Source organism: Perca flavescens, chromosome 3, assembly GCF_004354835.1.
Source record: "Perca flavescens isolate YP-PL-M2 chromosome 3, PFLA_1.0, whole genome shotgun sequence".
In the NCBI taxonomy this organism is placed as follows: Eukaryota; Metazoa; Chordata; class Actinopteri; order Perciformes; family Percidae; genus Perca; species Perca flavescens.
Window position 1 is genome coordinate 41786652 of NC_041333.1, and position 24865 is coordinate 41811516.

General features: G+C 45.2%; 1 protein-coding gene across 1 annotated transcript in view; it reads right to left on the reverse strand.

Annotated features, from left to right (window-relative positions):
- Positions 1-22282: 22282 nt before the first annotated feature.
- The window catches only part of LOC114553048 (anoctamin-7), a 34356-nt gene continuing 31773 nt past the window's right edge, over positions 22283-24865 (reverse strand). Inside the window, exons 20-23 of the mRNA XM_028574144.1 lie at positions 23565-23704; positions 23237-23327; positions 23004-23123; positions 22283-22438 (exon numbers count right to left, since the gene is read on the reverse strand). Of these exons, the coding sequence (XP_028429945.1) occupies positions 22283-22438; positions 23004-23123; positions 23237-23327; positions 23565-23704 (507 nt within the window). The remainder of the gene's footprint in view (positions 22439-23003; positions 23124-23236; positions 23328-23564; positions 23705-24865) is intronic.

Here is a 24865-nt window from a genome sequence, read left to right on the forward strand (position 1 = left end):
GCAAATTTTGATCCGGCCCGCATATCAATTTAGGTTCACAGCAGATTTTGGCCAGACTGGTTGTGCAGCACACCAAAAAAATGAGGAAACTGTTTTTCATACTGTAATTATGAGACACTGCCGTGCAGAATTTGACACACTTGCCGACTTTGAGGCTCAGAATTCCCCCCAGAAGGCTGGGAAACAGGTTGTGGTGAGTCGGCTGGGTGGCAGCTGCTTGTGTTTACATCGGGTCACATTGACCCGTTTTCAATTTTTGTCTTATATCAGAAAATATGGGACATAGAAATAAGCGCTGAAAATGTGTAGAAGAAAAATCTAACAATTTAAAACGTTGGAAAAAGCAAAATCAAACTGTGAAAAGGTGTCAAAAACGTTTCATGACTTGCTAAATTCTACAATGGCTAAGAAACTTTTTTGCTGACTTTTTTTGGATTTTATGTCGACCAAACTGTATGGGAGAAAGCAATATGAGACATGCTATAATACAAAGATAATTGACTTTTTTTGTTAAATAAAAGCATGTCAATAAACTCAACATGTCTGGCCCTTATTGTGATTGCCATTTCCAGTGTGGCCCTTAGTGAATTTGAGTTTGACACCCCTGAGTTAAAGTATGTAATCAGGAAAATGTAGTTAAAGTATTCAAACATTGTAGAAAGTGTAAAGGATCCAAACAGTTGTGTGTTTAATGTTTTTTTCAGTTTAGCTGGACTTGTAGGCCGTTATATTAAGGCTGCACAATTTATTGAATTTTAATCAAGATTTTGGCTTCCCACCATTAAATTCATGTGATCGAGCAATATTTAAAATGCATAACATTCTTCTGGGGGGAATTCTGATCCTCAAAGTCGGCAAGTCTGTCAAATTCTGCACGGCAGTGTCTCATAATTACAGTATGAAAAACAATTTCCTCATTTTTGAGCCAAAATTTGCTGTGAACCTAAATTGATATGCGGGCCGGATCAAAATTTGCAAGGAGCCGGATTTGGCCCCCGGGCCTTGAGTTTGACACATGTGCTTTAACTGAAGTAACATTTTCACTGCATGACTTTAACTTGTACCAAAGTATTTATACAGTGTAGTATTAGTACTTTTACTGCAGTAAAGGATCTGAATACTTCTTCCAGCGCTGTAGAATATAAATAGTCAAACCTTTTTGGACTCACCTGTGTGTGCAGTCGGTTTCAGGCTCAGGTAATGCTCCAGCTGTCTCTCTCTCAGTGTGTGTGTCTGTGTGTTCAGTTTGCATCTGCAGACTGGCCGCTATAAGCCCCCTCACCCCCGTGTTGACCCGCCCCCCTTTCTCTGCGTCCATCCTCCTGAAAAACAAACACTCACCTGTAAGTTCCTGTGAGTTGACACTCGGCTGTCACACCTTCACAATACTGTCATACACTGTCTAATGTATATGAAAGCATGATTTGTGCTGCATGAGAGTATGTTGTATATTGAGAGATGCTTAGGTCTGTATTACACACACACACACACACACCTGACAGAGGAATCTATTAAATTATCTGATTCCATATTCTCGTTATTGACAGTATATATAACGGTTTCCATTTGCTCTTTAATGTTTTATGTAAAGCTTTATGAAAAGTGCTGGACTCATCAGACCCTCGTGGGCGCTCACTCAGGCAGACACAAGGACAGACACACGCACACACACGCAGACAGACACGCACACAAGCCCTCAAGCAGACACACAGACACACAGACGCAGACACACACACACGCAGACACACAGACGCAGACACACACACACACACACACACACACACACACACACACACGCAGACACACAGACGCACACACACACACACACACGCAGACACACATACGCAGACACACACACACGCAGACACACAGACGCAGACACACGCAGGCAGACACACATACAGAAAAAAAACACGCACGCAGACAGACACACACACACACTGACGTACACACGCAGGAAGACAGACAGACAGACAGACAGACAGAAGCACGCACGCACGCACGCCTTTTTGTGGAGACGGTAACTGAGATGTTGTTGTTTGTCATCAATGTCTCACCTGAGCAAATCCTACAAAGAAGAGCTGATCATTGGTCAGGCTGACGGCAGGAAGCTTCTTCTCCGCTCCGTTCTTCTGGATCCACGACTGATAGGCCTCTTTTCTTCAGATATTCACATTCACACACAACAACGGTTCAGTTTTTGTTGTGGAATGATGTGACAGTTATCAGGGCTTCGTATCACTTTTTCTTTTTCTTCCCCCCTGATAACCCTCGCCCTCTATGCCCTCTTCTGCCATACAGTCATTACAGATACTGTCAGCGGGGCGGATGGTTAAGCCTATATTAAAGGAGTTGTTGCAGATAATTTATTTTTTCCCTATATTTAATACTTTAGGTTATTTTTAGAGAGACACACACACACCCGCTACGGTGGAAACCCGATGATGAGACTTTTGATTGACAACCTAGATGAAGTAAGGTTAAAAACAAAAAGGAGAGCGCTTTTTTTTTTTTTTTTTTTTTTTCTTGGTCCCCCAGGGAGGTACCTCTTGGCCCCTTTTCCTGGTCCCTCCAGACTGGACCCTTGTGCTGTGAGCACTAGGAGTCTGGTGCTGCCCTAAAAAAGAGGGTCTCTTGACTTGCAAAGCTCCTTTTTTATACACAATTCATCCCCTCCCTTCATAGATGCAGCTCGGGGTGTTCAACCACTTTATACGACCATACATGGCAATACAGTCTTAATGCAAGTATCAGGCAGAACATACGTAAAAACATCTCATGTGACAATGTTTCCTTTCTTATGCATATGCATTACACAATCTAACGTACAATCTAACGGACCAGTTCATCACTAGGTCAATGCAGCCACAGTTCTCACCCCTACGTGCTCTCGGAGCCTCAACCCCAAGCGCATGCATGTAAGGCCCCAACAGACACTTCCTCTTTCTAGCTTTGCAGGTTAAAACAGACAGTTACACAACACAGACTATGCAGCTGAGGCCTCTGCATACATTTCCTCTCTATGGCTGCAGGGTCAAAAAGGGCAGCTTCATACAGTAATTCACACTAAGATACATCTATGCATGTTTATAATAATATCAGTAACACAACATAAAAACCAAAATAAAAGGAGTATATTTTCAGCTGTTTTGGGGTTAACACATATACATTTCAAAAAGCAGTAGTATAGTTTTAGCTGTTTCTGGATTTTCACATTTCAAAAGCAGAAGTACAGTTTTAGCTGTTTTTGGATTAATACAAATACATTTCAAAAGCAGGAGTAGTTTTTTAGCTGTTTTTGGATTTTCAACTACCCTCGTTCAACATCCTCCCATGAAAATACAAAAATACAAAATTATGCAATGTCCAGAGCGTATTCCTGTCCAGGATGATCGCCAGTATGATCCCACTACAGTCTGAAAATACCAGGAACCGCTTGTCTGTCACAGGAGATGCATACCAGTCTTTGCACACAGGAATAAAGCCTGCTTCATCGTCAGGAGATACAGCCCCCACCGATTTCAGGAAAGTGGCCCCCTCAAGAAAGGACTTTTTATTTTCCTCTGTTGGGGCCACCATCCATGGATTTCGAAACCACCCAGGCCTGACGTGTGAATAGTTTCCACACGCCTGGATTCCCAGTAGATTGAGGATGAATCTTTGTTCTCTTCCATCGGCCATTCACCAGCCCACACCAAAAGATTTTAAAGAAGGGCCCACCTTAGTTTCCGGGGCCCCAGGTAAGCAGAGATCAAGACAGGGTCAGTTTGTGTGCCCCTGGTCTCTCTGTCTGGAATAGCAAAGCGAATGTGACCATGTTTGTTCTTTCTCTTCTTGACACTTGTGTTAGCCAGCACGCCGGCCTCAGGATTCTCAGTAGTAATGGGCTTCACCAGGTCAACATTAGCCATCATTTCAGCAGCAGGCATCACCAGCATGCAGCGGTGGATTCACAGGGAGGCAGCACGGGGGGAGCTCTGAGACAGTAGGCATTGGTAGGGGGCAAGGTACAAGGCGGGGGTCCTGGTTCATTGGTGACGCCTCTGCCACCGGGCCTGCGGACGGCTGAACGTCCTGGGCCAGTGTCCGAGCGGATTCTGGACCAGTTCCGCTGAGCCCGGCTCGCAGGGGTTGTCCAGTTGCCCCAACACGCTTTTTCTTCCTTCGCCTCCCCTTCCTCCTCTTCTTGGTGAGGAGGTCAGCCCACATGCTGTCCCCTTCTCCAAGGCTAGGGATGTAGAGCGACACTCCGGAGTGTCCAGCTCCAGCCCAATCTGCAACACTGCCCCCACCAGCCTCTCCCTGAGGTTATGGTATGCTCGCTGTTGGAGGGAGGAGCCCACGTGCCCCTCGTCTCACAGGGTCCACCTCCGGTTCCAGGGCAGCTGGTCCCTCCCCCTCCACTGCTGAATTTGAGGTTCTGGAAGTCATTGCCCCCAGAGTGTGTGTGTGTAGAGAGACACACACACACCCCCGCTACGTTGGAAACCCGATGACGAGACAAGAGGCTTTTGATTGACAACCTAGATGAAGTAAGGTTAAAAACAAAAAAGGAGAGTGCTTTTTTTTTTTTTTGGTCCCCCAGGGAGGTGCCTCTCGGCCCCTTTCCCTGGTCCCTCCAGATTAGAGGCACTGGACCCTTGTGCTGTGAGCACTAGGAGTCTGGTGCTGCCCTAAAAAAGAGGGTCTCTTGACTTGCAAAGCTCCTCTTTTTATACACAATTCATCCCCCTCCCTTCATAGATGCAGCTCGGTGGTGTTCAACCACTTTATACGACCTTACATGGCAATACAGTCTTAATGCAAGTATCAGGCAGAAAATTCGTAAAAACATCTCATGTGACAATGTTTCCTTTCTTATGCATATGCATTACACTATCTAACGTACAATCTAACAGACCAGTTCATCACTAGGTCAATGCAGACGCACACACACACACACACACGCAGACACACATACGCAGACACACACACACGCAGACACACAGACGCAGACACACGCAGGCAGACACACATACAGAAAAAAAACACGCACGCAGACAGACACACACACACACTGACGTACACACGCAGGAAGACAGACAGACAGACAGACAGACAGAAGCACGCACGCACGCACGCACGCACACACACACACACACCTTTTTGTGGAGACGGTAACTGAGATGTTGTTGTTTGTCATCAATGTCTCACCTGAGCAAATCCTACAAAGAAGAGCTGATCATTGGTCAGGCTGACGGCAGGATCCACGAGCCTATCAGTCGTGGATCCACGACTGATAGGCCTGAAGGAAACAATATGGACTACTGTAATAAAACATGTTTGGGGAGCAACATAGCTTTCATTCCTTACCTAACTATATGTGATTCAGGAGAGGTTTTTGAGAAGGATTTCACACTCAGACAAGATACATCTCCAGATCAGGAAATATTTAATGTTCTCAATAGACAACGTAAAGGTCTAAATTCATGGATCACAGGCAATATTTCCCAGACACATTTCACATCTTTTCTTCAGATATTCACATTCACACACAACAACGGTTCAGTTTTTGTTGTGGAATGATGTGACAGTTATCAGGGCTTCGTATCACTTTTTCTTTTTCTTCCCCCCTGATAACCCTCGCCTCTATGCCCTCTTCTGCCATACAGTCATTACAGATACTGTCAGCGGGGCGGATGGTTAAGCCTATATTAAAGGAGTTGTTGCAGATAATTTATTTTTTCCCTATATTTAATACTTTAGGTTATTTTTAGAGAGACACACACACACCCGCTACGGTGGAAACCCGATGATGAGACTTTTGATTGACAACCTAGATGAAGTAAGGTTAAAAACAAAAAAGGAGAGCGCTTTTTTTTTTTTTTTTTTTTTTTCTTGGTCCCCAGGGAGGTACCTCTTGGCCCCTTTTCCTGGTCCCTCCAGACTGGACCCTTGTGCTGTGAGCACTAGGAGTCTGGTGCTGCCCTAAAAAAGAGGGTCTCTTGACTTGCAAAGCTCCTCTTTTTATACACAATTCATCCCCCTCCCTTCATAGATGCAGCTCGGGGGTGTTCAACCACTTTATACGACCATACATGGCAATACAGTCTTAATGCAAGTATCAGGCAGAACATACGTAAAAACATCTCATGTGACAATGTTTCCTTTCTTATGCATATGCATTACACAATCTAACGTACAATCTAACGGACCAGTTCATCACTAGGTCAATGCAGCCACAGTTCTCACCCCTACGTGCTCTCGGAGCCTCAACCCCAAGCGCATGCATGTAAGGCCCCAACAGACACTTCCTCTTTCTAGCTTTGCAGGTTAAAACAGACAGTTACACAACACAGACTATGCAGCTGAGGCCTCTGCATACATTTCCTCTCTATGGCTGCAGGGTCAAAAAGGGCAGCTTCATACAGTAATTCACACTAAGATACATCTATGCATGTTTATAATAATATCAGTAACACAACATAAAAACCAAAATAAAAGGAGTATATTTTCAGCTGTTTTGGGGTTAACACATATACATTTCAAAAAGCAGTAGTATAGTTTTAGCTGTTTCTGGATTTTCACATTTCAAAAGCAGAAGTACAGTTTTAGCTGTTTTTTGGATTAATACAAATACATTTCAAAAGCAGGAGTAGTTTTTAGCTGTTTTTGGATTTTCAACTACCCTCGTTCAACATCCTCCCATGAAAATACAAAAATACAAAATTATGCAATGTCCAGAGCGTATTCCTGTCCAGGATGATCGCCAGTATGATCCCACTACAGTCTGAAAATACCAGGAACCGCTTGTCTGTCACAGGAGATGCATACCAGTCTTTGCACACAGGAATAAAGCCTGCTTCATCGTCAGGAGATACAGCCCCCACCGATTTCAGGAAAGTGGCCCCCTCAAGAAAGGACTTTTTATTTTCCTCTGTTGGGGCCACCATCCATGGATTTCGAAACCACCCAGGCCTGACGTGTGAATAGTTTCCACACGCCTGGATTCCCAGTAGATTGAGGATGAATCTTTGTTCTCTTCCATCGGCCATTCACCAGCCCACACCAAAAGATTTTAAAGAAGGGCCCACCTTAGTTTCCGGGGCCCCAGGTAAGCAGAGATCAAGACAGGGTCAGTTTGTGTGCCCCTGGTCTCTCTGTCTGGAATAGCAAAGCGAATGTGACCATGTTTGTTCTTTCTCTTCTTGACACTTGTGTTAGCCAGCACGCCGCCTCAGGATTCTCAGTAGTAATGGGCTTCACCAGGTCAACATTAGCCATCATTTCAGCAGCAGGCATCACCAGCATGCAGCGGTGGATTCACAGGGGAGGCAGCACGTGGGGGGAGCTCTGAGACAGTAGGCATTGGTAGGGGGGGCAAGGTACAAGGCGGGGGGTCCTGGTTCATTGGTGACGCCTCTGCCACCGGGCCTGCGGACGGCTGAACGTCCTGGGCCAGTGTCCGAGCGGATTCTGGACCAGTTCCGCTGAGCCCGGCTCGCAGGGGTTGTCCAGTTGCCCCAACACGCTTTTTCTTCCTTCGCCTCCCCTTCCTCCTCTTCTTGGTGAGGAGGTCAGCCCACATGCTGTCCCCTTCTCCAAGGCTAGGGATGTAGAGCGACACTCCGGAGTGTCCAGCTCCAGCCCAATCTGCAACACTGCCCCCACCAGCCTCTCCCTGAGGTTATGGTATGCTCGCGTTGGAGGGAGGAGCCCACGTGCCCCTGCGTCTCACAGGGTCCACCTCCGGTTCCAGGGCAGCTGGTCCCTCCCCCTCCACTGCTGAATTTGAGGTTCTGGAAGTCATTGCCCCCAGAGTGTGTGTGTGTAGAGAGACACACACACACCCCCGCTACGTTGGAAACCCGATGACGAGACAAGAGGCTTTTGATTGACAACCTAGATGAAGTAAGGTTAAAAACAAAAAGGAGAGTGCTTTTTTTTTTTTTTGGTCCCCCCCAGGGAGGTGCCTCTCGGCCCCTTTCCCTGGTCCCTCCAGATTAGAGGCACTGGACCCTTGTGCTGTGAGCACTAGGAGTCTGGTGCTGCCCTAAAAAAGAGGGTCTCTTGACTTGCAAAGCTCCTCTTTTTATACACAATTCATCCCCCTCCCTTCATAGATGCAGCTCGGTGGTGTTCAACCACTTTATACGACCTTACATGGCAATACAGTCTTAATGCAAGTATCAGGCAGAAAATTCGTAAAAACATCTCATGTGACAATGTTTCCTTTCTTATGCATATGCATTACACTATCTAACGTACAATCTAACAGACCAGTTCATCACTAGGTCAATGCAGACGCACACACACACACACACACGCAGACACACATACGCAGACACACACACACGCAGACACAGACGCAGACACACGCAGGCAGACACACATACAGAAAAAAACGCACGCAGACAGACACACACACACACTGACGTACACACACGGGAAGACAGACAGACAGACAGACAGACAGACAGAAGCACGCACACGCACGCACGCACACACACACACACACACCTTTTTGTGGAGACGGTAACTGAGATGTTGTTGTTTGTCATCAATGTCTCACCTGAGCAAATCCTACAAAGAAGAGCTGATCATTGGTCAGGCTGACGGCAGGATCACGAGCCTATCAGTCGTGGATCCACGACTGATAGGCCTGAAGGAAACAATATGGACTACTGTAATAAAACATGTTTGGGGAGCAACATAGCTTTCATTCCTTACCTAACTATATGTGATTCAGGAGAGGTTTTTGAGAAGGATTTCACACTCAGACAAGATACATCTCCAGATCAGGAAATATTTAATGTTCTCAATAGACAACGTAAAGGTCTAAATTCATGGATCACAGGCAATATTTCCCAGACACATTTCACATCTTTTCTTCAGATATTCACATTCACACACAACAACGGTTCAGTTTTTGTTGTGGAATGATGTGACAGTTATCAGGGCTTCGTATCACTTTTTCTTTTTCTTCCCCCCTGATAACCCTCGCCCTCTATGCCCTCTTCTGCCATACAGTCATTACAGATACTGTCAGCGGGGCGGATGGTTAAGCCTATATTAAAGGAGTTGTTGCAGATAATTTATTTTTTCCCTATATTTAATACTTTAGGTTATTTTTAGAGAGACACACACACACCCGCTACGGTGGAAACCCGATGATGAGACTTTTGATTGACAACCTAGATGAAGTAAGGTTAAAAACAAAAAAGGAGAGCGCTTTTTTTTTTTTTTCTTGGTCCCCCAGGGAGGTACCTCTTGGCCCCTTTTCCTGGTCCCTCCAGACTGGACCCTTGTGCTGTGAGCACTAGGAGTCTGGTGCTGCCCTAAAAAAGAGGGTCTCTTGACTTGCAAAGCTCCTCTTTTATACACAATTCATCCCCTCCCTTCATAGATGCAGCTCGGGGTGTTCAACCACTTTATACGACCATACATGGCAATACAGTCTTAATGCAAGTATCAGGCAGAACATACGTAAAAAACATCTCATGTGACAATGTTTCCTTTCTTATGCATATGCATTACACAATCTAACGTACAATCTAACGGACCAGTTCATCACTAGGTCAATGCAGCCACAGTTCTCACCCCTACGTGCTCTCGGAGCCTCAACCCCAAGCGCATGCATGTAAGGCCCCAACAGACACTTCCTCTTTCTAGCTTTGCAGGTTAAAACAGACAGTTACACAACACAGACTATGCAGCTGAGGCCTCTGCATACATTTCCTCTCTATGGCTGCAGGGTCAAAAGGGCAGCTTCATACAGTAATTCACACTAAGATACATCTATGCATGTTTATAATAATATCAGTAACACAACATAAAAACCAAAATAAAAGGAGTATATTTTCAGCTGTTTTGGGGTTAACACATATACATTTCAAAAAGCAGTAGTATAGTTTTAGCTGTTTCTGGATTTTCACATTTCAAAAGCAGAAGTACAGTTTTAGCTGTTTTTTGGATTAATACAAATACATTTCAAAAGCAGGAGAAGTTTTTAGCTGTTTTTGGATTTTCAACTACCCTCGCTTCAACATCCTCCCATGAAAATACAAAAATACAAAATTATGCAATGTCCAGAGCGTATTCCTGTCCAGGATGATCGCCAGTATGATCCCACTACAGTCTGAAAATACCAGGAACCGCTTGTCTGTCACAGGAGATGCATACCAGTCTTTGCACACAGGAATAAAGCCTGCTTCATCGTCAGGAGATACAGCCCCCACCGATTTCAGGAAAGTGGCCCCTCAAGAAAGGACTTTTTATTTTCCTCTGTTGGGGCCACCATCCATGGATTTCGAAACCACCCAGGCCTGACGTGTGAATAGTTTCCACACGCCTGGATTCCCAGTAGATTGAGGATGAATCTTTGTTCTCTTCCATCGGCCATTCACCAGCCCACACCAAAAGATTTTAAAGAAGGGCCCACCTTAGTTTCCGGGCCCCAGGTAAGCAGAGATCAAGACAGGGTCAGTTTGTGTGCCCCTGGTCTCTCTGTCTGGAATAGCAAAGCGAATGTGACCATGTTTGTTCTTTCTCTTCTTGACACTTGTGTTAGCCAGCACGCCGGCCTCAGGATTCTCAGTAGTAATGGGCTTCACCAGGTCAACATTAGCCATCATTTCAGCAGCAGGCATCACCAGCATGCAGCGGTGGATTCACAGGGGAGGCAGCACGTGGGGGGAGCTCTGAGACAGTAGGCATTGGTAGGGGGGGCAAGGTACAAGGCGGGGGGTCCTGGTTCATTGGTGACGCCTCTGCCACCGGGCCTGCGGACGGCTGAACGTCCTGGGCCAGTGTCCGAGCGGATTCTGGACCAGTTCCGCTGAGCCCGGCTCGCAGGGGTTGTCCAGTTGCCCCAACACGCTTTTTCTTCCTTCGCCTCCCCTTCCTCCTCTTCTTGGTGAGGAGGTCAGCCCACATGCTGTCCCCTTCTCCAAGGCTAGGGATGTAGAGCGACACTCCGGAGTGTCCAGCTCCAGCCCAATCTGCAACACTGCCCCCACCAGCCTCTCCCTGAGGTTATGGTATGCTCGCGCTGGAGGGAGGAGCCCACGTGCCCCTCGCCCTCACAGGGTCCACCTCCGGTTCCAGGGCAGCTGGTCCCTCCCCTCCACTGCTGAATTTGAGGTTCTGGAAGTCATTGCCCCAGAGTGTGTGTGTGTGTGTAGAGACACACACACACCCCGCCACGCTGGAAACCCGATGACGAGACAAGAGGCTTTTGATTGACAACCTAGATGAAGTAAGGTTAAAACAAAAAGGAGAGTGCTTTTTTTTTTTTTTTCTTGGTCCCCCAGGGAGGTGCCTCTCGGCCCCTTTCCCTGGTCCCTCCAGATTAGAGGCACTGGACCCTTGTGCTGTGAGCACTAGGAGTCTGGTGCTGCCCTAAAAAAGAGGGTCTCTTGACTTGCAAAGCTCCTCTTTTTATACACATTTCATCCCCCTCCCTTCATAGATGCAGCTCGGTGGTGTTCAACCACTTTATACGACCTTACATGGCAATACAGTCTTAATGCAAGTATCAGGCAGAAAATTCGTAAAAACATCTCATGTGACAATGTTTCCTTTCTTATGCATATGCATTACACTATCTAACGTACAATCTAACAGACCAGTTCATCACTAGGTCAATGCAGCCACAGTTCTCACCCCTACGTGCTCTCGGAGCCTCAACCCAGCCACAGTTCTCACCCCTACGTGCTCTCGGAGCCTCAACCCCAAGCGCATGCATGTAAGGCCCCAACAGACACTTCCTCTTTCTAGCTGTGCAGGTTAAAACCAACCCGGTCTCACACCAGGTCGTGTAATAGTCAGTTATTTTGATTCATAAATTTGTGTACAGGTTACGATTTTGACGTTTTTTTCGTGTACATGCAACGATTTTCGAACCTGCTCTGGGGGACGCAACAACGGGGAAATGAGGCGCCACACGCCGGCCACAACAACGGGACGGGCCGCCACTTGCCGGCCGTCGCACGCGGGAGTGTGTGTAGTGTCGCTCTACATCCCTAGCCTTGGAGAAGGGGACAGCATGTGGGCTGACCTCCTCACCAAGAAGAGGAGGAAGGGGAGGCGAAGGAAGAAAAAGCGTGTTGGGGCAACTGGACAACCCCTGCGAGCCGGCCTCAGCGGAACTGGTCCAGAATCCGCTCGGACTTTTGCCTTATCAACTACTCGCTACCGTCAGCGTTCTGGGATCACGAAATATGCTTCCCATTAAAATGCATTGCTTTCAGTTTCGTAATCGCCACACGAAAAAAGTAGCATTTACGTAACCTGTCCACGACTTAATAGTTTCAATAACGTAACTATATAACGAACTGCTGTGAGACTTGGCTGGTTAAAACCGACAGTTACACAACACAGACAATGCAGCTGAGGCCTCTGCATACACATTTTCTCTGGCTGCAGGGTCAAAAAGGGCAGCTTCATACAGTAATTCACACTAAGATACATCTATGCATGTTTATAATAATATCAGTAACACAACGTTTAGCATGATTACATTTTTAAGCCATCATATAGTTTTCAGAGCAAATAAAAAAATCAAAAACCAAAATAAAAGGAGTATATTTTCAGCTGTATTTTCAACACATATACATTTTAAAAAGCAGTAGTATAGTTTTAGCTGTTTCTGGATGTTCACATTTCAAAAGCAGAAGTACAGTTTTAGCTGTTTTTTGGATTAATACAAATACATTTCAAAAGCAGGAGTAATTTTAGCTGTTTTTGGATTTTCAACTACCCTCGTTCAACAGTGTCAACATCATACTAACATTGTATGCAGCCTTCACTCCTCCGTTGTCGGCGATGTTTTCTCCGAGCGTCTGTTTCCCGTTGACGTGTTCTCCGTTGACGGTGTAGCGGCTGTACTGATCAGTCATGCACTCTGTTCTCTGGCGAAACGCCTCCACCGAAGAGTTCTGCCACAACAGCCTCAAGTTACCTTCTTTATCGTACTCACAACCTGGCGGCAGGAGGGAGACATCTTAATAAACAGTCACTTTACTCTTTAATGACGTAATGACGGCGCCGTTGATTACGGAAGCCGTTTACGTAACATGGCCGCTGTTACAACATCTGGTCTGAAACATCTGGAAGAATACGAGTTGTGCATGAAGGAATCTCCAAACAGCAGCCAGAATGCAGAAACTTCAGGTACGGCAAAGGAAGGACAGTCCCTGTTTACTTCATTCATGTGTTTACTGTGTTCATGGACTGAGGATGGGAGGAGGAGACAGCACAATCTCAACCAGGGGATTCGGTATTTGGCCGAACCCCAAAAGTCCGGAGCATCCCTAATCATTTCCTTTTTTGTGTCACAACAACAGCTGAGATGACTGATGCATGTAGTTCAACAAATACTGAAAACATCCACATTAAACAAATGGGATGAGCCACAGTTTGTTGTTTAAAATGAAAAAACTGAACTCCAGGTTCTGCCACACTGAAGAAACAGAGGAGACACTATCGGTATGCGATCTGTGCTGCCTGCACGATCCAATATGCACAAAAATACGTAGTAGATAACGTGACGGTCTCCCTACACTATTTGTATCACGCATGCGTTTAAACACTTGACGGCCAGGCTACATTTTATGTTATCCATTATGCAGTCTGTTTCATAAATGTATTTAAATTAAGTAATTATTGTCACTGATCCACAACCGCATATCGACGTCTGTGTACTACGCCTTGGTGACATTGTTATTTCTTGTGACATTTATTGTGGGGATGTCGTGATGTTTTTAAATTTAGCTTACGCTATGCATTACAAGGTGTTTACGTGGTTCCATCCATCTTCGTCCGCTTATCCGGTATCGGGTCGCGGTGGTAGCAGCTCCAGCAGGGGACCCCAAACTTCCCTTTCCCGAGCCACATTAACCAGCTCCAACTGGGGGATCCCGAGGCGTTCCCAGGCCAGGTTGGAGATATAATCCCTCCACCTAGTCCTGCGTCTTCCCCGAGACCTCTTCCCAGCTGGACGTGCCTGGAACACCTCCCTAGGGAGGCGCCCAGGGGGCATCCTTACCAGATGCCCGAACCACCTCAACTGGCTCCTTTCGACGCAAAGGAGCAGCGGCTCTACTCCGAGCTCCTCACGGATAACTGAGCTTCTCACTCTATCTCTAAGGGAGACGCCAGCCACCCTCCTGAGCAAACCCATTTCGGCCGCTTGTACCCTGGATCTCGTTCTTTCGGTCATGACCCAGCCTTCATGACCATAGGTGAGAAAACTGACCGGTAGATTGAGAGCTTTGCCTTCTGGCTCAGCTCTCTTTTCATCACAACGGTGCGATAAATTGAATGTAATACCGCCCCCGCTGCGCTGATTCTCCGACCAATCTCCCGCTCCATTCTCCCCTCACTCTCGAACAAAACCCCAAGGTACTTGAACTCCTTCACTTGGGGTAAGGACTCATTCCCTACCTGGAGAAGGCACTCCATCGGTTTCCTGCTGAGAACCATGGCCTCTGATTTAGAGGTGCTGATCCTCATCCCAGCTGCTTCACACTCGGCTGCAAACCGATCCAGTGAGTGCTGAAGGTCACAGGCCGATGATGCCATCAGGACCACATCATCTGCAAAAAGCAGCGATGAGATCCCCAGCCAACCAAACCGCAACCCCTCTCCACCCCGACTACGCCTCGATATCCTGTCCATAAATACTACAAACAGGATTGGTGACAAAGCGCAGCCCTGGTGGAGGCCAACCCTCACCTGAAACGAGTCCGACTTACTGCCGAGAACCCGGACACAGCTCTCGCTTTGGTTGTACAAAGATTGGATGGCCCTGAGAAGGGACCCCCTCACCCCATACTCCCGCAGCACCTCCCACAGTATCTCCGGTCATACGCCTTTTCCAGATCCACATAACACGTGTAGACCGGTTGGGCATACTCCCAGGCTCCCTCCAGGATCCTTGCAAGAGTAAAGATCTGGTCCGTTGTTCCACAACCAGGACGGAATCCGCATTGTTCCTCCTCAACCTGAGGTTCAACTATCGACCGAACCCTCCTTTCCAGCACCTTGGAGTAGACTTTAACAGGGAGGCTGAGAAGTGTGATACCCCTATAATTGGCACACACCCTCTGGTCCCCCTTTTTGAAAAGGGGAACCACCACCCCAGTCTGCCACTCCTTAGGCACTGTCCCAGACTTCCACGCAATATTGAAGAGGCGTGTCAACCAAGACAACCCCTCCACACCCAGAGCTTTAAGCATTTCTGGACGGATCTCATCAATCTCAGGGGCTTTGCCACTGTGGAGTTGTTTAACTACCTCAGCAACTTCCACCAGGGAAATTGACGACAATCCCCCATCATCCTCCAGCTCTGCCTCTACCATAGAGGGCGTATTAGTCGGATTTAGGAGTTCCTCAAAGTGCTCCCTCCACCGCCCTATTACCTCCTCAGTTGAGGTCAACAGTGTCCCATCTTTACTATACACAGCTTGGATGGTTCCCCGCTTCCCCCTCCTGAGGTGGCGAACGGTTTTCCAGAAGCACCTTGGTGCCGACCGAAAGTCCTTCTCCATGTCTTCTCCGAACTTCTCCCACACCCGCTGCTTTGCCTCTTTCACGGCAGAGGCTGCAGCCCTTCGGGCCCTTCGGTACCCTGCAACCGCCTCCGGAGTCCTCTGGGATAACATATCCCGGAAAGACTCCTTCTTCAGTTGGACGGCTTCCCTGACCACCGGTGTCCACCACAGTGTTTGTGGGTTACCGCCCCTTGAGGCACCTAAGACCCTAAGACCACAGCTCCTAGCCGCAGCTTCAGCAATGGAAACTTTTAACATTGTCCACTCGGGTTCAATGCCCCCAGCTTCCACAGGGATGCACGAAAAGCTCCGCTGGAGGTGTGAGTTGAAAGTCTGTCGGACAGGGGCCTCCTCCAGACATTCCCAATTTACCCGCACTACCCGTTTGGGCTTACCAGGTCTGTCCAGAGTCTTCCCCCACCCCCTGACCCAACTCACAACCAGATGGTGATCGGTTGACAGCTCCGCCCCTCTCTTCACCCGAGTGAAACAACAGTCAGTGTTTACGTGGTTGCCAATCCAAAATAATAAAGGAGTTGTTACATGTTTTATGAACAGACACCATGTTGGTTCCATGTGGAATAAAGTCTGAGTCTTCCTGTCACTGCAGACCTTCAGTTTCCTGTGAAATGAATGAAATTCCCGTGGTGCAAAGGTACGCAAGTGTGGAACAGATCGTGCAGTGTCGTGAATCATTATCATCTGCGCATGTATGACCATATTGCGCATGTGGGATCGTGCAGGCAGCACAGATCGCATACCCACAGACGCCAAAAGGATCGCTGCAGCGAGCCTGATTGCAGCACGACAGATTTGGCTATTTGGCCCTTCCGTGTGCAGTGGGTTTCTGCCGTTAGAGACATCCGTTCAGAGACTTTTTCATGCGTCCTCATATTGACAAATGTCACATGAAGTAAACAAACTCACTCTGATCATTGAAGGCCTGCATGAGCTCGTGACCCATCACCACTCCAATCCCACCAAAGTTCAACGCCCTGAAACAACAAACATAATCACTTCTGTAAGTATTTATTTTATAGGTCAGACAGACAGAAAGACAGGCAGACAGACAGACAGGTAGATGGAGAGGTAAATAGACTTGGGGTGGTCGTGGGCGTAGAAAGGGGCTTGTAGGATCACGGCGGGGAAGACGATGTTGTCTTAGTGGGCATGTAGTACGCATTAACTGTAGGAGGAGTCATACTCCACCTGAGCGGTAACAAGGAGAGGAAACAAGGAGAGGAAACAAGGAGAGGAGTTAATGTAGGCTCCTACAGGTCACCCAAAGAGCCCACAGAGTCGTATTCACGAGTATCTTCAGAAGAAAACCTGCTCAAGCTTTCAGCCTGAAGTTTTGTGACTACGACTCCTGACTAAACGTGTGTCTGTGTGTGTGTGTCTGTGTGTGTCTGTGTGTGTCTGTGTGTGTCTGTGTGTCTGTGTGTGTCTGTGTGTGTCTGTGTGTGTCTGTGTGTGTGGGTGGTGATGGCACAGTGAATATGACACATGCCTTTGGTGTGGGAGATCTGGGTTCAATTCCCACTGTGGTACACCAAACAATGTGTCCCTAAGCAAGACACTTAACCCCTAGTTGCTCCAGAGGCGTGCAGACATATATAGCAACTGTCAGCCTTTTTGGATAAAAGCGTCCGCCGTGTGTGTGTGTGTGTGTGTGTGTGTATCTTAATGTGTAAAGTAACTAGTAACTAAAGCTGTAGTGGAGTAAAAAGTAAAATATTTCTCTCTGAAATGTAGCAGAGTAGAAGTAGAAAGTGGCATGAAAAGGTACAAGTACCTCAAGATTTTGACTCAAGTACAGTACTGGATTAAAAGTACTTAGTTACATTCCACGGCTGAGTAAAAGTACTATTACTTTGATAAACTTTTAATTAAGTACAAGTGAAATTGCTGGTCTCAAAATCTACTCAAGTAAAAGTAAAAAGGAACTTTTTAACAGTGGGGGGAGATACTTATTTATACTTTTTAATTAAGTTTGTTGACGGATACTTTGCTAAAGCCATGCGGCAAAACGTTGTAACCTTTTTGATTTACTTTAAGGAAACAGTTAAATGAAAAAAAAGTTAAATGTCAAAAAACAAAACATCAAAAAAGCACCAATCACACAAAAGATTAAATTACAGATTTTAACTTTTAACTACTTTAAAAAGTAAAAGTACATACAGATCAAATTAAACAACAAGAACAATTTCAATTCGACTAAACCAGGAGTCTTCAACGGTTTTTAAATAGTTACTTAAAGCTGCAGTAGGTGAGACTTATAAAACTACCTTTCTGTCATATCTGCTGACACTGACCCTATGTTCCAGTAGAACTACATGAAGCAGGTCATTTAAAATAAATCCAGCTCCTCTGGCACCACGTACAGCCTGTAGTGTGATTTGTAAAAATCCACAGCTCCCTGTTCAGATGCACCAATCAGGGCCAGGGGGGGTGTCTAACTTTGTGTCAATTACTGCTCATGCACACACATTCATTCTCTCGTGTGAGCGGAGGGACTTAGGAGACCGTTTGGGCTTTAGCAGAAAGGGGAGAGGGACTGAGAAGTTGTCAATGTTCAAATTTTTGGCGAATTCCTGGATTTTCACAATAACCACCTACAGCATCTTTAATGGTTGAAATAGTTAACGGTTGAAAAAGTTAGTTAACAGTTGACATAGTTAACTTAAAGTAACGCTAATGGATACATGTGTGACTGGGAGGGGGGGTAGTTATAATCTGATAGAACATTAAAAACTGTTCATGGTGATTGAGTCGTCCTGCAGTCAGCTCCTGACAGCTGCTCATTGGCTGCAACAGTATGTAGGCCCCAAGTAGGCTGCTAGGTGCGGATTTTGATAACACACATTGCTATTTTTCATCCATTCATTATTGAAATGGAGGCTCAGGTTGGTGTCCCGGGACCCGATGAACACGTAGCTAAAAAACTAAAACATTTCTGCAGGTACCGGGAGGACTGGGTAGGGAAAAAAATGCAGTCACTGTGTTTGTTTTATTTGTTTCATAATGACAATTGAGTTCACGATGTTGATGATTTTTTCTCTATTTTCGGGTTTACATGACAGACAGTTGTATTCCTGAATAAAAATAATAAACCATTTTGGAGTTTTGAAATTCAATTTCCCCCCATCCCATCCCGAATTTTACCCATTCTCATCTGGTCACCCTACTCCTAATCAATGAGTGTTGGGTATCCAAAGAGCTGAAGTCTTAATGATGAAGTAACAAACACAAACATCTGACTCCTGTGAGAAGTTTATTAACATCCTTTATTCAGCCATTACATTAACTTATCAACAATATATTTGTTTTGATTTCTGTTATATTACCTACAACTCTAAATATATAAAAAAATATATAAAAATGTTAAGGTTATTTTTGTTGAATCTCTCTTCCGTGTGATTTGTCATGGGAGGGATTTTCAAGGCACAGCATAGTCAACAACGAAGAGACAAGTTTATAAACGAATGTCCTGTCTGAGAGTTTTTATCCAGTAAAAACGTTGTTGCCTCGCCATAAAAAAAGAAAATATAACATGAATAGAAAGCTAAGCTGCCACGATGAGAGGTTCCCATCATATTGGGTTTAGGTTGGACAAGAATCAGTTTGATGCCCTCCTGTTATCTCAAGTGTTGCACTTTGAAAGCTCAGCGGTATCAGAGATCAAAGTTGAAATCATTTAAACTCTGAGCGCAGTGCTCAGCTTCAAGACAAGCGACACCAAGGGTAGCACTACCTCCGAGTTCTCTCCATTGCTATCCAACAAAAAACTTGAAATCTGATTTATAGAAGGAATAACATAGTAGTAATAGCAGTAGCATAGAACAGTTGAAGGTGTTTTAAAAACCTAAAAGGTCAGAAGTATTTTAGAGATCTAACAGAAGTCTTTTAGACAAGAGGTGTTGTATATCTTGTAGGTTGTCTTGTTGAGGTTTGACAAAAACTTAGTAGATCCTGTAGAGATTGAGGTCTTGTTGACTTTGTGCTCTTGTAGGATGTGTAGAGCTTCAGCAGAACCAACAGGTGTGGTATATCCTCTAGATATCTAGCAGAAACCTTGTAGTTCCTGTAGGTCTTGCAAAGTTCTTGTAGGACCTGTAAAGGCTCTGACACACCAACCTGACGGCCGACCGTCGGCAGAAAAGACAGTTAGGTCAAAAAAGTGCCTCAGAACACACCAAAGCGACGCCGACTTGAGCATAGGTGCTTAACGTGCACGAGGCGTAATACGTCTCCATAACAGCAGGCAGCGCTAATCTGTATTGTTGCCCAAAAAAGAGAACTGGCAGCTGATTGGACGAACACGTCACGTGGGTCTGGAAACTCCCGAATTTCAAAACCGACCATAATGGCGGCTTGTTCAGAATACGATCTCGTCTTTTTACGAAAATATTTCACGAAACGTGTTTCTGAAAACATTTTAAGTGAGAAATAGGCCGTGCAGTTCCTGAATCTGTCTTCATTTCAGATCAACAAAGGTCAGTTTAAAGTCCATGTTGCAGGTTAACCACCACTGTTGATTAATAAGTACATATAGCACTCAATATATGTATATCATTGTTAAAAATGTCTCCAAATAGTGTTAAAGGCCAGTTTTTGTCAGGTTTTTGTCGTTTTTGGTATTAGTGTTTTTTTTTCCGGAATTCGGTGATGACGTCACGTTGGGGAGACGTGTATCAGCCTAGTACTGTAACTATGGTGACTGACTGGGATGAGGAAGAGGGTTTTTTACTGTCCGTGAATAGCACCAAGTTAAAGTCAATGTTTTATTTATATCTAGTGACAGTGATCATGTCGTTAGTTCAGCTAAGTACCGGTAAACTTATCTAGATCTAGAAAATACAAGGCATCATGCTAGCTATGTGCTAACTTGCCAGTCCCACCTGTGAAATCCCCCGATGGTTGTAAACACATAAATATGATTGATATGATTATATATCTCACGTTTTGATGGTAGCCTACTAGCTCCAGTAACAACATATTTGCCTGGTGTTTATTTATTACTTGGATGGGGATGCTTTTCACAAGTTTAGACAGCTAGCTAACGCTACACCGACGTTTCGCTAACGTTAGCGCAACAGCGTTAGTCTAGCCGGCTAGGTAAATATTACAACTACCTTCAGAGTTTCCTATATCTGCGTCCACGTTGTCAACATAAGACTTGTAGCGTTAGTGCTCCTTTTGTACCATAACTTTATTGAATGAAACGTTAAACTTAGCTCCTACGAGATGGTTTTTGTTAGTTACACACAAAGCTAACTGGCTATAGTTAGCCTGTACGTATGCTAGCGGACATTAGCTAACCTTGCATAGCCAGCAAGCAGCTTCGGCGAGCTAACCTCGACAGCTAACACATCCATGTGTCTCCATTTCAAAACATCACTGCAGATTGACTGCTTTTAACAGCAGAGGTTGATTGTGGGCAACATACTGTTGCGGTTAGCTCGCCGAAACTACTGCCAATTGCCGAAGTTCCTGGCTGGCTACGCAACGTTAGCTAATCCCGCTAGCATACGTACAGGCTAACTATAGCCAGTTAGCTTTGTGTGTAATGTTACAAAAAACACCTATTTCGTAGGAGCGAAGATTAATATTTCATTCAATAAAAGTATGGCACAAAAGGAGCACTAACGCCACATGTCTTGTGTTGACAACGTGGACGTAACTCCGAATGCAGTTGTAATACCGGTATTTAACTAGCAGTCCAAGCTAACACTGTTGCGCTAACATTAGCAAAACATCGGCGTAGCGTTAGCTAGCTGTTTAAACTTATGACAAGCCGAATAGCATCCCCGTCCAAGCTGCCTTTCACTTCCCCCCCAATATTATTATACACATAATAAAGACACACTGACTCGGTCGAGACCAAAAGCCATATTTTGCCAGACCAGCGGCAGAAACCGTGACCGGGACAGTGAACTAAGACGGGGCTTTCGCCTGTCGTCTCCCCAACGTGACGTCATGCAATGCATTGTGGGGGAAAGGAGAAACCACTGTAAAAAAGTACTACTTTTTCGTATTTTATTCCGTTTTGTGATATCTATTGTATTTGATGTTGTTGGGTAACAGTTTAAATGTTTATTACCAACAAGCAAATTGCAAAAAATGGTAAGCAAATAAACCTTGCAACATGGGCTTTAAAAGCTTTTCGTCAGATTTTGAGAGACTCTAGTCACGCTCATCCCGCTCGTCATTTCCGGGCTAGCATTCCACCAATCAGATTGGTCATTGAGTCCGACTGCCCACTGGCCGATTCAACAAGAGAAATCAGCCCAAATGAACACTGACGGCTCCTCCGACGGACGACGGCACGGAACACACCGACCAGACTCAAGTCACCGACCTCGCCAGACTGTTCAATGGCCGATAATCGGGTTGGTGTGTCAGCGCCTTAAAGCTCAGTTCAGACCTTAAGATTCGCAACGAGGCAAGAAAAGATTCAGCATTCTGAACTGGCCTGAAAGAAAAGCCTACAAAGCCTAAAGCTAGAATGGAAGTACAGAGATTCGTCTCTATGCAGATGATACACCGTTTTCTCCCATTGCTTTGGTGTAAACTGGCAGCGAAATAAGTTGAAACTTACAGCTACTTGCAGGTTTCAACTTATTTCGTGACAAATGTTTGGACTGAACTGGACTTTAGGGGTCAGTCTCTGAGATGTGGACGTTGAGGTAGAGCGAGGACATCCGGCAGCACAGAGTCATAATATATTATATAAATACAGTTATATTTCAGCAGCTGTGTGGTGTGTCGGGCTCCTCTGGGATCTCTGTAAGGTTTGGTGGCGGGGATTCACTCTGCGGCAGTTGCGAGGCGCCGGATCCACGCTGTCGCAGTTCTCTGGCCAGGACATCCTTCTCACCATCAATCATAAATTTCCCCAAAGACTGTAACACAGGAACAAATCAAACTATAACTGAGAAACACGTAGTTTAATCAAACTACACTGTAAATCTTTGATGTAAATTTACAGCAACAATCTCACAGTATCTTACATATGCAGAATCCTACTGTAAATGCCAATGCATTCTGGGAGAAAATAATATTACAGCACTATCTGCGAATGTTACAGATTACAGGTATTTACTGTTAATACCAATGTATCCTGGAAAAATAAAGGATAAGGTAAGAAGTACAGTGCAGCCAGTATATTACTGTAAATTAAAATAATACAGTAAGAAGTACTATTTACAGTAAAATGACTTTAAAAACAGTATGCATACTGTAAATAAATTACTGGTGAAGCTGCTGCCAGTATATTACTGTAAATTTACAATTTACAGTGTAGAATTACATTAAACAGCTTTTACAGTTTCTAACTAATTAGATTATGGATAATTTTATTGTAGATGACTTTACAAGATGACTTCTTCTTCAACAAGCCCAATATTCAGCTGAATCAGAAGCCGAATCATGGATTCGGGGCATCCCTGCATTAAACACTCTCTTTACCTGGTTCTCAGCCAGCGCCTCTTTGGCCATGTAGTGTTCCCTCTTTATCTTCACCTCCACGTCCTCAGGGACATCAGGGACCATCAGGTCAATCAGACGACCAATAAAGAAGACCACATGCTGAGGAAGAGAGGGAAGACCACATTGCATCGTTTCGTCAGCTCTTAGCATGTATTAGCATGTTAGCATGTGTTAGCATGTTAGCATGTGTTAGATGTGTGAGAGACACTGACCTCGAACACGATGACAAAAGCGAGTCGTATTGCGAGGAGGTGAAAGTACTCAGGGAGGTATTTTCCGTCCTGATCCCTGAACCCCCGATACCTGAAACAACAGAAACAATTATATTCTGGATGAATGGTGTGTGTGTGTGTGTGTGTCTGTGACAGAGTGTCTGTGTGTGTGAGTGTCTGTATGTGTGTGTGTGTGTGTGTGTGTGTGTGTGTGTGTGTGTGTGTGTGTCTGTGTGTGTGTGTGTGTGTGTTACCTGCAGGGTGTGTGAGTGTCTGTATGTGTGTGTCTGTGTGTATGTCTGTGTGTGTGTCTGTGTGTGTGTGTTACCTGCAGGGTGTGTGTTGCCGGCTGTAGTTGCGCGGCGACGTTGCCAGGGTGAAGTTGATGAAGCCGCTGAGCGTGCTGTCTCTTGTGTAGCCGTAGTACAGGCGAGGCAGGAAGGACGATGTGAACGCTATGAGGAATGCCTGGAAACGGAAACGTTCAACACAAACACACACACACACACACACAAAACACACACACGGGTCAAAATAGCAATCAGAAACAGCGGCAAAAGGATTTGCTAAGGTACTGTCGAAATATTTTATTAACAAAATATGTGTATGTGGTCGTTGCAAAAGAGCTGATAGTCATTGAGGAAGTGGTTAAAAGTACTCTGGGTGACCTCTGATGCACAGAAAGTTAAGTCATAAAAATAGTTTAGGCTTTTATGGCATAGAGGTGCATTGTTTGAAGGTTGCAAGAACAAAAGAAGAAGTTGCACCACACAGAGGTCCCTACCTTAGCGTGTGTGTGTGTGTGTGTGTGTGTGTAAGATACCAGTTTCTGTCTAGAAACAAGAAGACACCTGTGAGGAAAGGATAAAAGCTTGAGGGTAAGAACAGATCAGGGCTCATAATTCGGAGGACAACTTAGTGGACCAGCTATGACTTGATGTCTGTTGCTAGAGAAACTTAGTCTCTGTTTGTGATTCCACGATTGTGTTTAACTTTTATGCTGGACTCAGTAAACTTTGCTTAACTGAACTTGTTCTGCCCCCACTTTGTGTCGCATTAGAGACATCTAGTGGTGTAAAGTTGTATTGCATTTGTGTTCTCTTATTTCAGAGCCTCCTCTTTTGCCATTGGTTTCCTGTTGCTTCTGACTCTGGTCTACTGAGAGGACATGCTGCAGTTACTCTTCTCTCTTTGCCTTAGGTAGTTTTGAAGGTCTAAGTCTGTAAGTATTTCTGTATGAAGTATATCTACTTTGATATAGTCTTTGTGTATTTTCCGTTTTAGCATAACATGCATGTTGTATTAATAGATGCTAATCACGATAAGCATTTCTCCATAGACATCCATGTTAAAGTTATCTTAAATGCTTATTTGAGTTCCATATTCATGTATGTGTATATATGGGCAGTTTGTAATGCCGTATTATTATGTTTTCACAGTTTTACAAAATTTGAAAGATCCTTACTAAAGGCCTCTCTCTACTCTGGTTTCCTTAGTCTTTATTTCATGGATCTCATGTTATCTATCTGCTAACCAGTTCAAGCAAGAGCAGAATGGAACTCTTCGTCTCAGATTGATCCTTGTGTTCTGGTAAACTTAAGTATGATGTAGGAAGGCGCGGGAATTAAT